Here is a 15,298-nt window from a genome sequence, read left to right on the forward strand (position 1 = left end):
ATCAATCCATTCTTATCACCCTGTACAAAGCTTAAGTCCAAGTGGACCTCCACATCAAACCAGGTACACTCAAACTAATAGAAGAAAAAGTGGGGAAGAGCCTTGAACACATGGGCACTGGGGAAAATTTCCTGAACAAAACACCAATGGCTTATTCTCTAAGATCAAGAATCCACAAATGAGACCTCATAAAACTACAAAGCTTCTGTAAGGCAAAGGACACTGTTGTTAGGACAAAACGGCAACCAACAGATTGGGAAAAGATCTGTATCAATCCTACAACTGATAGATGGCTTATATCCAAAATATACAAAGAACTCAACAAGTTAGACTGCAGGGAGACAACCCTATTACAAAATGGGGTTCAGAGCTAAACAAAGAATTCACAGCTGAGGAATGTCGAATGGCTGAGAAACACCTAAAGAAATGTTCAACATCTTTAGTTATAAGGGAAATGCAAATCAAAACAACCCTGAGATTCCACCTCACACCAGTCAGAATGGCTAAGATCAAAAACTCAGGTGACAGCAGATGCTGGTGAGGATGTGGAGAAAGAGGGACACTCCTCCACTGTTGGTAGGATTGCAGACTGGTACAACCATTCTGGAAATCAGTCTAGAGGTTCCTCAAAAAATTGGAGGACCCAGCTATACCTCTCTTGGGCATATACCCAAAAGATGCCCCAACATATAACAAAGACACGTGCTCCACTATGTTCATAGCAGCCTTATTTAAATAGCCAGAAGCTGGAAAGAACCCAGATGCCCTTCAACAGAGGAATGGATACAGAAAATGTGGTACATCTACACAATGGAATATTACTTAGCTATCAAAAACAATGACTTTATGAAATTCATAGGCAAATGGAGGCAACTGGAAAATATCATCCTGAGTGAGGTAACCCAACCACAGAAAAACACACATGGTATGTACTCATAGATAAGTGGCTATTAGCCCAAATGCTCGAATTACCCTAGATGCACAGAACACATGAAACTCAAGGATGAACAAAATGCGGATGTTTCACTCCTTCTTTAAAAGGGGAACAAGAATACCCTCAGGAGGGGATAGGGAGGCAAAGTTCAGAACAGAGACTGAAGGAACACCCATTCAGAGCCTGCCCCACATGTGGCCCATTCATATACAGCCACCAAACTAGATAAGATGGATGAAGCAAAGAAGTGCGGACTGACAGGAACTGGAGGTAAGATCTCTCCTGAGAGAAACAGCCAGAATACAGCAAATACATAGGCGAATGCCAGCAGCAAACCACTGAACTGAGAACAGGACCCCCGTTGAAGGAATCAGAGAAAGGACTGAAAGAGCTTAAGGGGCTTGAGACCCCATATGAACAAAAATGCCAAGCAACCAGAGCTTCCAGGGACTAAGCCACTACCCAAAGACTACACATGGACTGACCCTCGGCTCCAACCTCATAGGTAGCAATGAATAGCCTAGTAAGGACACCAGTGGAAGGGGAAGCCCTTGGTCCTGCCAAGACTGAACCCCCAGTGAACGTGATTGTTGGGGGGAGGGCGGTAATGGGGGAGGATGGGAGGGGAACACCCATATAGAAGGGAAGGGGGATGGGTTAGGGGGATGCTGACTTGGAAACCGGGAAAGGGAATAACATTTGAAATGTAAATAAGAAATACCCAATTTAATAAAGATGGAAAAAATTAAAGTGAAATCATTAAAAATCATGTAAGTATAAATATCAGAATTATATTTCTTAAAAATCAGAGAAAAAATTAAATATGACTGAGATCCACAAAAAAAAAAAAAAAAGAGTGACTGGAAGAGGGACTGGGAATGTCACCTTCTTGGCACTACACAGGTCCTGCAGTCATGAACTCAGCAGTTGCAGACCCTTCACTGTGACTGGCCCTTCACCTAAGACTGGCCAGGCAACAGTCAGGGGTAAAAGAGGGGCTCCTGGGGCCCTTCCCCATGAGTGCTGAGGGAGGGATGATCAGTTTTTACAGTTGTGTACCCTCTGATAACTTCATCAGACTCAAGTGAACAGTTCCACACACATGGTCATAGGGAGGTCATGCAGGGGCTAAATTCAGTGTCACCAAACAGAAAAGGCATGTAGGTAGAAAGGAGTGCAGTAAGGAGAAAGAGGGGCATTGGAGAGGTTAGGAGGGAGACAAGAAGGGGGGATGACAGCTACTAGAATGTATTATGGACATGTATAAAATTGTCAAAGAAAAAATAAGAATAACAAAGCACTAGTCAGAAGACAAAGACAGTTCTCTGTAGAAACTTTAATAAAAATGTATTCATTTCAAACTATGTCAGAGTAGATGGGGGCATCTCATAGGCAGAGTACTTGCCTGACATTAAAAAGAGCCCTTTCGGTCTCCAGCTTCGTAAATTAAAAACAAAACAAAACAAACAAACAAAAAAAGCCCTGTATGTGTAAATTGATATAATACAGAGTACACTGTTTATAAAGTTTCTTGTTCCATCTAAATGTTTTCTATCTGTGCTGGCTAGTTTGCATGTCACGTTGACACAAGGTAGGATCATCTTGAAAGAAGGAATCTCATAGGACTGGCCTATAGGCAGTCCTTAGGGCTTTCTCTTGCCTGGTGTTGATGTGAGAGAGCCAAGCCTAGAGCGGGCTGTGTGCTCCTGGGTTCTATAAGGAAGCATGCTGAGCAAGGCATAGGAAGCAAGCCCATATGCAACACTCTTCCACAGACCCTGCTTCAGTTCCCACCTCCAGGTCTACTTGAGTTTGCACCCTGACTCCCCTCAGTGATGGACTGTGACCTGAGAATTATAAGCTGAAATAAATCCTTCCTCTTCAGGTTATGGTGTTTCATCACAGCAATAGAAATTAAACTACAACACTGTCTTTTACAAAATGACAAGAAATCCAAATGCTTCCTGTCACTGTAAATAAACTCCAACTTAGAAAAAAACTTTAAGCATGATGAAACAATCTCTTATATACATCACATAGAAACAATGCTTCTCAAAAGTAAGCCAGCCATTCCTTAAAGGACACAGCACACTGGAGAGATAGCTCCTGTTAAAGGGTAGGCTTACAATCAGAATAATAGTTTGGTTCCCAGAACACATGGCTGACTCTCCCTTTTAAGCCAGGCTATGGTGGTGTATGCCTCTAATCCCAGCATTCTGGTGGCAGAGGCAGATCTCTCAGAGTTTCAGGCCAGCCTGCTCTAGATACCAAGTTCTAGGACAACCAGAGATACCTAATAGACAATGACAAAAGGTAGGTGGTATAGGGGTGTGTGTGTGTGTGTGTGTGTGTGTGTGTGTGATAACCATGTCATTTCCACTTATTAATTCATTACAGGTTTGAGGTCATTTTTTCCACAAAATGATATGAATATCAAAACAAGACAAAATGATAACAGTTTTTATTCTTTACATAGTAAGATATTACAAGTAATTTAAACTCTCAACAATCCATGACTGGTTTAGTATATTATGGTACATTTATTAATTGAGGAATGTTACAATCCAGTAAAAAATATAAAGGTCATGTAGACATAAAGAAAAACTTGGTAGAGTATTAAATTAAAGCTACATGTAACCTTTATGTATATGCTAAAATCAATATAATAATACAAACTGCACTTGTGGGAAAGATCTAATACAATCTTTAACCACAGGTAGATCTAAGAAAGCGTCTTTCCTCTAATATTGCCAGGTAATGTTGTGGCCATGCCTCTACGTACCTCTTTCTGGGCCATCCATGTCCACGCACAGCGGGAAACAGAATGAGACAGAGGCACAGACAGATGCAGAGGCAAAGCCACTGCACCTGGACTGTTCCAGAGCTCCTGCCCTACACCTGGGATCTGAAAACAAAAACAAATGAAAAACCCTCTTACCTTTATAAATTCTCATCATTTTGTGTCAACCTGTTTAAAGTGGTATCTGAAATTCAAACCAAGAAAGAAAAGCTCAGAGTTTCTCTTACACTCTTTAACTCTTAGATGGATGGTAAGCGCCACATGCCACCTTGCTCGCTGCACCACAGATGTGTGGTTCGTCCTACAGCAGTGGTTCTCAACTTGTGGGTCGGGACTCCCACAGGGGTTGCATATCAGGAATTTACATTACAATTTATAACAGTAGAAAATTATAAAGTAGCAACAAAACGCTATGGCTGGCCTCACCACATGAAGAACTGTAATAAAGGGTCGAAGTGATAGGAAGTTTGAGATCCACTGTCTATTTACTGCCCAGAGACTGTCCCTCAAGCAGCACACCTCCTGAAGCCACTAACATCTCCAGACAGCGTTCCAGCCAACACTGCGGCTGTGTTAGCGCTGCTGCCCCTTCAGCTCTCCATGCACTCACTCCACTTGTGACTGAGGTGATGCTCTTTTCAGGGATAAGAATTTGCTTGTAGCCTGAAGAAAACACTTTGCAGGAATTCCAGCAGATTCTGCTCTTAGTGTTTTACTAATGCTGAAGAGTTTTGATCACTGTGAACTTGACTTTTTTATTGCTGCCTTTCATTTACTGTTTACCGAGAGCTAGAAACTTACACATGCTACCCCTTCGCTCTTTCTTGTGTTCGCTGTACCGTGAGTCACCAGTGACAAGAAATCTCTCCCAAAGCACGGTGCTAGCCTACACCATGTCACAAAGTGTCACAAAGACAAAGAGGAAAAGTGCAGAGCAAGAAAAGAGACTGAAGAAAAACTGCAGAAGCAAACACAACAGCAGCAAGAATGACAAAGCATGTCGTAACAGTGCCTGAGACACAGCTTGATGGCAGAGCATTTGCCTCATGTGTCTGAGGCTCCAGGTTCAAGTCCCAGTACCACAAGGAGGAAAAGTTCAGGGTTTGTGGCTGCAGAAATTGCTGAGCGCTTAGGAGTATGTACCACTGTGCAGAGGACCCTAGTTTTGTTCCTAGCACCCACCTTGAATAGCTCACCAGCACCTACAACTGGGGTTCTGACACCTTCTGTTCTCCACAACCACCTGCAATCGTGTACACATGTGTCCTGAACCCACATAATTTGAAATAAAGTTTTTAAAATCCTGTAGTGAAGTGAGGCATTGATGGGTATGTAGAAGAATGACGAGCTCTGTGGGGAGACGGCTTGCTGGTCACTATAATTCTGACACACTTGGCAGGCGCAAATACTTTTAATCCAGGGAAATCTACCTTCTAGGATGAAAAAGAACCTGGAAGACAGCAGATCTCAAAGGAGGGAGGAGGGATTCCTGTATTAGAACAAAAATAACAGGAAGAAAACAGCAGGAATTTTGGGTACATTTGGCTCCTTTGTAATGTGTTCATGTTCCATAGATACTTTGAAGGTCTTTCACATTAGTGAGGCACCAGTAAAGAGCTGGCAACACCACAGTATTATGCAGCCTGGTGCAATTTTAGTAACACTGACAACAGAGGAAATATTAATAATGCTTAACTTTTAACAGCAGCTAGACACTTGTTCATACCACCTGGGAATGCAGACCTCACCAGGGATTCACTGGGATCCTCATGGTACATGTGCATCCACGTGGCTATTCCTATTTGAATTCCTTCTTAAATCCCAAAGAAAAATGCTAATGTCCTCTCTTCATAATCCTGCTCATTTTTATCCCCCCCAGAATACTAATTTACATCTTGTATGATGTAGACTTCTTAAGCTCCAAGGCAATGTCCTACAGTTCCTTTCAATAAAATGCCCCAAATTCTCCTAGCATCATTCACACCTCCTGTCTCATACTTGTTCACCTAGGCAGTCTTATCTAGAACCAGAAACTCCTTATAGTCAAGCCTTCCTGTCTGCAGGTTTAACTCTAGAAGGCTGTGCATTCATCCTGGGGTTTGTGTATCTTGTAACTTATTTCCATTCCACTTGAGTTCTGACAAGCTCCATCCTTTCCAATACAGACATTTTCTACCTTAGTCAGTGTCTCCTATATATAACCACACCTCCCTGCCATTTGTATGATAGCTTTTGACAAATTTGCTTCTCCCACAACCTATAAATTTCTTGAAGTCAGGGGCTGTGCTACATATTCACAGATCCATGCTGTGTCTGTCACATAAAATGCTCTCAGGAACATTCACACAACCTATCTCATACTTGTCCACCTAGGCATTCTTATCTAGAGCCAGGAACTACTTGGTTATGATAAGTTGAAGAAAAGTAATTAATACTTAATAATTAAATATTTTTATGTGGCAATACTGCTAAATGTTCCATAACATTAAAGAATAATTAACTTAATACTGGAAAGCTGCACAGAAATGGAAGATAAAGACTAAAATGAAACAAGTTAATGAAAACTTGCTTCTCAATCACAAAACTTTAAATGTATCTTACAATCCCTCCCAAAGTTAACCTGGGACTATGCTAGTCATGTAGCAAAGGAGACATAAGGTTACAAGCAGAACTGAACTTGTTTATCAGCTGATCTTAAAGCAGAAAGGCAGCCTGAATTATCTAGGCAGGCTAAGCTCGTCACCAAGGCGACTGCTATGAGAGAAGATGACCAGAGAAAGGCTCTGCAGATGTTGACGAGTCTGGAGATGGAGCAAGAGGTCCAAGAACTAAGGAGAATGAGTATCTGTCAAAGCTGGAAAGGCAAGATGTTCTCCTCTAAAGTTTTCTGATGGTTCCCAATCCTGCAAAAACCTCAAGAGAAAACCTTTTAGCCTTGTGATACCCATTTCAGACCTCTGTCTTCCAGGATGATAAGCTATTAAATGTGGCTTTAATACACCGGTGGGCCATGTTTTCATAGCAGCAAAAGAACATTAATACATACACCAACACTAGATTACCAACACAACTTAAGAGAGCGATGACTTATCTTTTGGTGTTTCTCTCTTTATAAAGAAAAGACAGGTTGGTTACAGTATTTTGTTGCCAGGTACTCTGCTCCCTCAGGTTTGTTCTGCCTTCCCTATGGAGCCTGGCACAGTAGGCCTGATTTCAGCCAATAGGGAGAAGCCCAGGAATGGTGGGTCGTAGCTCATGAAGGCTGTCTCAGAGATGCACATGCTGGGAGGGAAGAAGCTGGGCCATTACTACCAATAGCCTCGTGGTTAAGTAGACAGTTCTGCTTTACAGACTACGAAGCACACTGGGAACAGTGTTTTAAGTGCATATAAATTGTACTTTAAAATGCTATTTTGAAGTTATCTCACCTAGATTTGAGATAAGGACAGAGCCTTCATTCTATACGTATTGAATAATTAGTGTCTGCCATTTTGCATGAGCATTCATTAGGATAACATTTATCTCCATTCAAATTTCAATCTAGAAGCAATGGAACTGGTACTCCTGATGACAAGGCAGGGTCCTGGCAGGTGGTACCATTATAGGGTAACTGAGGGGAGTTTAATGAGGAGGGTTTTACAGAGATGGAGATAGCTCTGAAGGGAAGGAATGACAGAAAATCTAGCCATTATGTCCCTAGGCCTGAAGGCAGAAGGGAGAGAAGCAGTTTCTAGAACGTGGCTCCAAGACACAGGTATCAGGCAGGAACCATGGCCCCAGTGGAAGACGGAGCTGCAACCACAAGGAGGGAATATTCCAGACTCGCTCCTTCCTTTGATCTTTCACCAAGGCTTCCCAAACTTGCCAAAAGCAAACAGAACTGGGGGGCAAAGGAGCCTGATGATGTGGCCCCTGATAGACATCTCCTCAGGGATTGTAGGCAGAGACTGGGCTTCACCGCCACAATAGGAATCCTCACACAGGCAAGCCCGACTCTGGACTTGGGACAAGTTTTTAAAAACCTTGACCTAAAAGATAAGGGGAAAGGAGCCAACAGAACTGTCAGACCTGGAACAAAGAAAGCGAAGAGAATTAAAAGTAAAGAAGTGGGGTGTGGCCCAGTGTGCGGCCCAGTTATGTAAGATTAAGAAGAGGGGAAGGAATGAGTGAAGTGGGACCAGGGACGCAGAGCTGTGGGTGTAACTCAACATGGGCTTCCACCACTAACTTTTTCATGTGACCTTAACACAGTGTTGAAAGATTTAAAGCAGGCTACTCATTTTTTGTTTAATTTTAACTTTGAACTAGATATGTTCCAAGGGGTAATTGCTGGCAGTGCCTATGCCTGAGACCATGAATTACAAAAGGCCAGGGGCATAAGCCAAAGAACAGATGTACTCTGTAAGGAAATCAGTCAGGGGCTAAGAGAAGTCAAGATGCCAAACAAAGACATACTCAGGAACAAAGGGGCAAAGATAGCAATGCAAACCAAATGCCAGGCCCCAATACTGTGGTAAGTTCAGTCCACACAAAACCATTTGTTTATGCTGGGCTCTCTGGTGTCAGTCATCTGAGCACATCACTTGTGTTCATATATGGTATCAATAAAGGATATTTTCTGTAAGGTCGGTTCTTGAAATTAATCCATATTAATTACTGTATTCGCTTTTGGAGATGATCACTGACATTCTGCAACTATTCTAAGTAAGTGCTTCTATATTAGATGTTCTGAAAATGCCACCTATGTTAACAGTCCTACCTGTTAACAGCTCATTGACTTCTATTGAGTGGGATTGGGCTGGAGACATGGCTCAGTGGTTAAGAGCACTGACTGCTCTTCCAAAGGCCCTGAGTTCAAATTCTAGCAAGCATGTGGTGGCTCACAACCATCTGTAATGAGATCTGATGCCCTCTTCTGGTGTGTCTGAAGATAGCTACAGTATACTTATGTATAATAAATAAATAAATCTTTTTTTAAAAGGTGGGAGTCTTTGCCTTAAAGAGAAATTTTGTGATGCAGTACATAATAAAAACTACCTGGAGGCATGAGGAAAGTATGTTCCTTTGTCCTCTCCAAGGAGGCTTTAGTAGTGAAGCCGGCACAGGCCCTGAGGAGGACTGCTAGTTAAGTATCCTCTTGGAGGTCTGGCTGCAGACTCTGGCTGAACAGCAGCTGTGAGGTCACCACCAGCTTCCTTTATCCAATATGAACAACAGATCTAGTCTTAGCTGAGCCACTACAGAGAAGCAGCTTGAAGGACCCTTGCATTCTTTAAATGTGTCCTGGTCGCTTTTTTGTCAACCAGACACAAGCTAGAGTCATTTGAGAGGAGGGAACCTCAGCTGAGAAAACGCCCCCCACTAGAGCTACCTGTAGTGCATTTTCCTGATGATTGACATGTGAGCCCACTGTGGGCAGTGTCATCCCTAGGATGGGGGTCCTAAGTGCTATAAAAAAGCAGGCTAGGCAAACCATGAGGAGCAAGCCAGTAAGCAGCAGTCTGCCATGGCCTCTGCCCCTGTTCCTACTCGCAGGCTCCCTCCCTGGCTTCCTTCAGTAATAAAGTCTGATCGGAGACTGGTAAACTTGAATAATTTCCTTCCCAGTGGTGTTGGAATAAAAGTGGCTCCCATAGACTCATATATTTGAATGCTTAGTCACCTTCAGGGTGGAACTGTTTAGGAAGGACTAGGAGGTGTGTCCTGTGGGAGGAGGTGTGTCACTGAGAGTGCTTTAAGATTTACAAAGTCCATGCCTGCCCTGTGTCTTTCTGCCTGCAAATCAGCATGCAAAGCTCTCTGCTGCTGCTCTAAGCACCATGGTTGCCTGCTTTCTCCAAGGATGATCATGGACTAACCCTCCGAAACTGTAAGCAAGCCCTCAGTTAAAGGCTTTCTTTTATAGAAGCTGCCTTGGTTATGATGTCTTGTCACAGCAACAGAACAGTGACTAGACTATCCTCTAAGCTGTCTTTGCTCATGGTGTTCATAGCAATAGAAACCCCAAGGAACATGCGTGGAGCATATGCTCACTCCTTCAAAGGTCCAATGTGAAACAGGCACTGGATGGAGAGATGGCACTGGCACAAGAGCCTTCTGTGATGTTGCCTAGAGAATCACAGTCACACATCTCAAATGTACTTGAATAGTGAGGTGGCCTTGATATAAAACACACAGTAACTTCAAAATAGTCACTTATCAGAGTTTATCTTAACTTGTATGTCAATCTTACATGAAAAGCAAGTATGTGCAAAGTGTATGAAAATTTCATAGGAAAATTCAGAATTGAATGGATACATTTACATCTTCCCACTAAATTTTGAAAATGCAGCAATCCATTTTCTACAGTGTATTGCATATGTATCAACATATACAATCCTAGGGCTCATAGCAGTGTTAACATTTCACTAACAAAGGCGCATACTGACGACATGCTCCATGGTGCAGCAGTCACGGCAAACAAGACACGGTGCCGGTTAAACTCACTAGTCTCCTTACCCCTCCATCCAGACTCATTATTTTGAGAAAGGGTCTCCTGTAGCCCACGCCAGCCTGGGACTCAGTGCATAGCCTAGGATTATCTTAAACTTCTGATTCTCCTTTCTCTATCTCCCAAGGGCTGGATTTAACTTAAATTTTAATAGGTATTTCCTTTATAAGTTGGTTCCAAAGATTTTCCCCCCATTCCTTGGTTAAGATAAAGCTGTCATACGGTGTTCTATATTCTGAGACTTATTTCTGTATGCTCTCTCTAGCAAAGACTTCAAATATCTTCAATAACATTATAGAAATCTGAATATAGAAGCCAAATATTTAATTTATAAGTTATCATAGGTTTTTGTGAAAGTGAAACTTTGTGTTAGATTTGGCTCACCAGTATTTCCTGGACATATTTTAAAAATCGAACTGAGCGGAAATAATTCTCCAGGGAAAAGGAGAATGACCAAGGAGAGCTTAAGTTCTCAAAAGGACATGAGTGGTAGCTGCTATATTTCATTCACCTCAGCAATTCCTAAAACTAGGGTAAAGTACAGCATACAATCTTCACTTCACTGATAAGAACAGGGTCAGAAAACAGACAAACCCTAATTCAGAAACATTTATTAAACATCTAAAAGGTGGTTCGGCATTCTGGTAGGTGCTGAGGATACAGACATGCCCAAGGGAAGGTTTACTGTCCCCATAGTTAATAATGCAACCCACCACAGCTAAATCTATAACCACAGAAGGAACTAAGTATCTTCTGGGCTGTTTGTATCTATGATTGTTAGGCTGAGGAAGAACACAGAAGTGTTCACAAACCAGAAAAAGAACTGGAAGTGTGACACTTCCCGAGTTTAAGGGAAGGTAAAGTGTGTGGTAGAGAGAACATTTTCTTTTCTTTTTGGCTGGAAACTAGACAATTTCCAGTAAAAGACTAAAGTTTATGGTGTGATTCAGAAAGCCACGGGGGACTAGCCATGGCTCACTCGTGTAATGCCAGCCACTCAGGATGCCAGGGCAGGGAGTCGCAAGCTCAAGGACTAAACCACACACAGTGATTCAAGGCCACTAATCCAAGGATACCATTCTGACATGTATGTTTCAGTTAACATGGCACCAAAGCACTGCCTGTATGTACAGGGAGCTAGAAAACTCTACTTTTGCAATGAGTATAGATCTGATGTGCAAACTACATGTACAGTCCCATTATTCAGACACAGCAAATGTGGGAAGGGTTTCATCTATGGCCAGTGCATTTTAATTACTGGACCCTAGATGAATACTTACTTCAGTTTAATGAGTCAGTTTTGGAGGTTGGAGTTGTTTTTATGGTCAGGGTCTCACTGTGCAAAGGTGGCTTAGTACTTGTGACCTTGCTGCCTCCACCTCCCTCATGTAAAGACTGCTAGTGTGTGCGAAAATCCGAAGGCAGAAACCTAATAAGCAGGTGTCATTTATCTGATCTGTGCTGATTTAATGTAGTATTTCTTGCATTCTAAGGCATGTTTCTGGGTTGTTATCTCTATTTATAAATACACTTAAATCAGTAACTACACATCTGAAATAACAGCCTAGCTAATTTATCTCAGAGTGGTCCCACACAATTCCTCCTTTGAAAAGGGGTGGGAAGCAGAGGGAGAAAGGTCAATTTAAGTCCCAATTTCTGAAAACAGGTATCAAGGTATTTTGGGTCTTGTACAAAGTCGAAGGACTTAAGATAAAAACCAGCCTCAACCCACACTAGACAACCTTGCTTTTAGCCTTGAGGCCTTCACACTGCGAGAACTGCTCAGATTTGTGGAAAACTAGTTATTTTGAGACAGGGTTCCACTCAGAGCACAGGCTGGCCCCCTGAGGCTGCCATCCTCTTGCCTCAGGTTCCAGATGCTTCGGATTACAGGTTTCTGAGCGTACTCCCCTAGGGCTGTTTTTGTCCCAAAGGCAAGTCACTACAACTCTTGAGCACCACGACCCTGGGGTCTGCAGGGCGGGGAGGCAAGGTGACAGCAGGTGAGCAAGGCGCGGATGAGGAAGTGAGCCTGGCACCGTGCGGGGGATTACTCATGCTGCTTTCCTGCGAGCGGAATTTCTGGCCTCCCTCTGTCCTGCTGAAGTTCAACCCAACTGCTGTCACTTCCCGTCCGGGTAGGCTGGGGAAACCCGCGCGTCCGTGGGAGGGGAGGGAGGAGGCACAACGGGTCAGGTAGCTCGCGCGCGACGAGTCCTGGTTGTCCACGTCCCCGGGGCGCACGCGCGGGTCTCCGCACCGACAGCAGAAGCGCGCGGGTCCGCGGAGTGCGCACTCCACCGCGCGAGGGCTGAGCGGGTGTGGCCCATGCCTACAGCTCCACCTGGCCTAGGAAGCCATGCTGCAGCCTCCCGTTCCTGTCCCTAGAGTCCCTGCACCGTTCTCCGCTACCCCACCACACCTGAGCAAAACTTTTCCCTCGCCTCCACGATTCAAACTCCGCAGCGTCCAAGGCTGCCGCAAACCACCCCGGCCCTAGCAACAAGGTTCCGGCCGTAGAGCGAGCGCCGCTAGGTGTTAGGAAGGTGCTGTCGTAAAGCCCCGAGTGTCGTAAACCAGGGGCGGTGGGGAGGGGGAGGGGTGGAGGCGGCGGGTGGGGGGGGAAGGGGAGGGAGGGAGGGAGGGAGGAGGGGGAGGAGGTGACTCGAGCATTTAGACACAAGCGAGAGGATCATGGCGGATGGCCCCAGGTGTAAGCGCAGAAAGCAGGCGAACCGCGGCGCAATAACGGTGAGTGGCGGAGGGGCCCGGCGTGGCGGCGGGCAGCGGGCTGCCGGGCGAGGGGCGCGGGGCCGAGCGGGCCAGGGGCGGCGGCGGGGCCGGGCCGAGGGAGTGGGAAAGTAAAAGTAGTGCGCCCTGCTGCCGCCGCCGCCGCCGCGGCCGTCCTGGACCGTTATGTCTTACCTGCCTCTGCGCCTAGCGGCTCGGGCGGCCGCCGGGGACCGTTAGCCGCGCCGCATCCCGCCGCCGCGCCCGGCCACTTTTCCGCCCGCCGGTGGAGCGGCTGTTGCTTCTTTCCGCACTTTCTCCACTCTTGCTGCCCCTCGGCGCCTCCCCGCGCGCGATCCTCCCTCCGCGCACGCCGCGGCGGCGGGGAACAAACTTGCGGCGGGCGGGCGCGGACTGCGGGGCGGGCGCGGGCGGGAGAGGACGGGCGGTCGCGGGCCAGTTGCGTGTCGGCTGCGTGTCGACCGTGCGCGCGTGTGCGGGAGCGGCGCTGCGCGCCGGGTCGGGCGCCCGCGGGAAAGTTGCGCCCCGCGCGCTCGCGGGCGGGCGGGGATGGGGACGCGCGGGGCCGCCGTGAGCCGGGCGCTCAGGGGGTTGGAACCCCGCGCCTGCGGTGCCCGTCGGGGGCCGGGCACGCTCTGGCGGCTCCTGGCTGCTGCCACGGGGCGTGTGTGTGCGTGGACTCGCCGCCTGCGGGCCGGGAAACAGCACAGACAGGTCGGGACACCCGGACAGCCCGAGTCCCGGCGGGCACGGGGCTGTGTGCATGCGCCTCGCTTTGGCTCTTTCGGTTTGGGGAAGTTGTTACCTGGGCCCGACGCGCGAGCAGAGGACAGATAATGGAGCTGGGCTGGCGCACGGGGTCGCGAGTGGGGCGGGTGGGGGAGGGGGCTGGCGGCCCGACGGGCGCACGGGGCTGCGGCTAGCGGTGCAGCTGCGCGGGGTATTGATTTCCGCGGATGTGCCAGGGAAACACACTCCTCCTTGGCCTGGCTGCAGAGTTTTTTGTTGTTGTTCTTGTTGTTGTTCTTGTTGTTGTTGGGGTTTTTTGTTTTGTTTTGTTTCTTAAGAGAAAAAGCTACAGGCACTAGGAGAGAATAAGACACCTCGACTTTTGTCGGTGGGTGCCCCATGGGCTCTCCCAGCGTGGGGAGACGCGGGGAGTTGCTGGGTGATGCCTCTCTTAGGCGAGTGTGTGCTCTCGGCTTGCAGCGCGGACAGCCTCTGCTCCTGGTCATTGTCTGGACAGTCCCTGCGGCGGCGGCCGGGGGATGCCCCCGCCCGGGTACCTGTGTGTGGTGATGGGCGGCCACAGCCCTGTGCTGCCGCGGCCGCGGCTATATAAGGAATTCCTCATGCCTTTCGTACCCAGTGGCTGCGTGGGGCTCCCGCGGAGTGTTGAACGAGTTTTTAAGATTGGGGGTAATAAATATGCCCCTGATGGCATCAATGTGTCGTCCAGAGAATTAGGAAATCCTGTTTAAGCGGCAACCGTGGCGCGCCCCCCACGCCCCACCCCCGCCCGGCCTGCGTTGCTCCCTCCCCTCCGGGATGCCAAACGCCAGGTTTTGTAACCTTTCCTGGCAATTTTAGATTTTGTGTGGGATTTCCTGTCTAGAAGCAGATATGAAGATTTTAGCCTGTTCCTAAGAGGTTTCTTCTCGGTTGTAAACACATTTTGAATATATCTGAGCCCACATTAAAATCTCCGCTGCCATGAATGATTTTCAATTCAGATAAATGTTGCGTTTCGGAGAAGCCTGTTCGTTCGTTCGAAGGGAAAGGTGTGTTGGGTAGCGTCATTGTGGAGAGGTGACTGGTTGTGGCAAGGACCTGAGCACAGGCTACCGCAATTGTAATTTCCTGCTTCTAGCGTCAAATAGTGTCTGTTCTACATTGGGCTGTTGCCGCTATTGCTGATGTGGCTTTATGAAAGGTAAGTTGGTTAGAAAAGGGCTGTTCGCTGCCCTTACGTTATTTAAAATGTTAATCGCCAGAGAAAGGGGCTTTTCTTGTTGCTGACGACATGTGTGTGACATGTGAATCTGAACCACCCAGCGTCTGTGCAGCTGCTGTAAACATGTTTACCTGAACAGGGAAGAATGGATTTTTCTCCTAGCGATCCTGCGATATTAAAATATCACACACATAAGGCATATCAACAGATGACTTAAGGGGGGAGAAGGCTCTTCCGAAAGGTGCTTGAAATCAACAGGAAAAAGAGATTCTTGATCGCTGCAGCAAATGGCAACTTGTGCAGGTAGAAATAAGATGGTGTTTAGTTTTTTTCCTGCATGTATGTCAGCCTCCTTTTTGCTGCCTTCAT

General features: G+C 46.5%; 1 protein-coding gene across 3 annotated transcripts in view; it reads left to right on the forward strand.

Annotated features, from left to right (window-relative positions):
- Positions 1–12,895: 12,895 nt before the first annotated feature.
- The window catches only part of Zeb1 (zinc finger E-box binding homeobox 1), a 156,221-nt gene continuing 153,818 nt past the window's right edge, over positions 12,896–15,298 (forward strand). The window contains exon 1 of one of the 3 annotated variants that reach the window (XM_032885236.1): positions 12,896–12,975. Coding sequence is in view for 1 of the 3 variants with exons in the window: in XM_032885232.1 (XP_032741123.1) it covers positions 14,902–14,908 (7 nt within the window). In the remaining 2 variants the exon portion in view is untranslated. Of the gene's footprint in view, positions 12,976–13,555; positions 13,690–13,889; positions 14,909–15,298 lie in introns of those variants that run through there. The other 2 variants (XM_032885235.1, XM_032885232.1) reach the window with 2 other exon arrangements.

Source organism: Rattus rattus, chromosome 14 (assembly GCF_011064425.1).
Source record: "Rattus rattus isolate New Zealand chromosome 14, Rrattus_CSIRO_v1, whole genome shotgun sequence".
NCBI classification, from domain to species: Eukaryota; Metazoa; Chordata; class Mammalia; order Rodentia; family Muridae; genus Rattus; species Rattus rattus.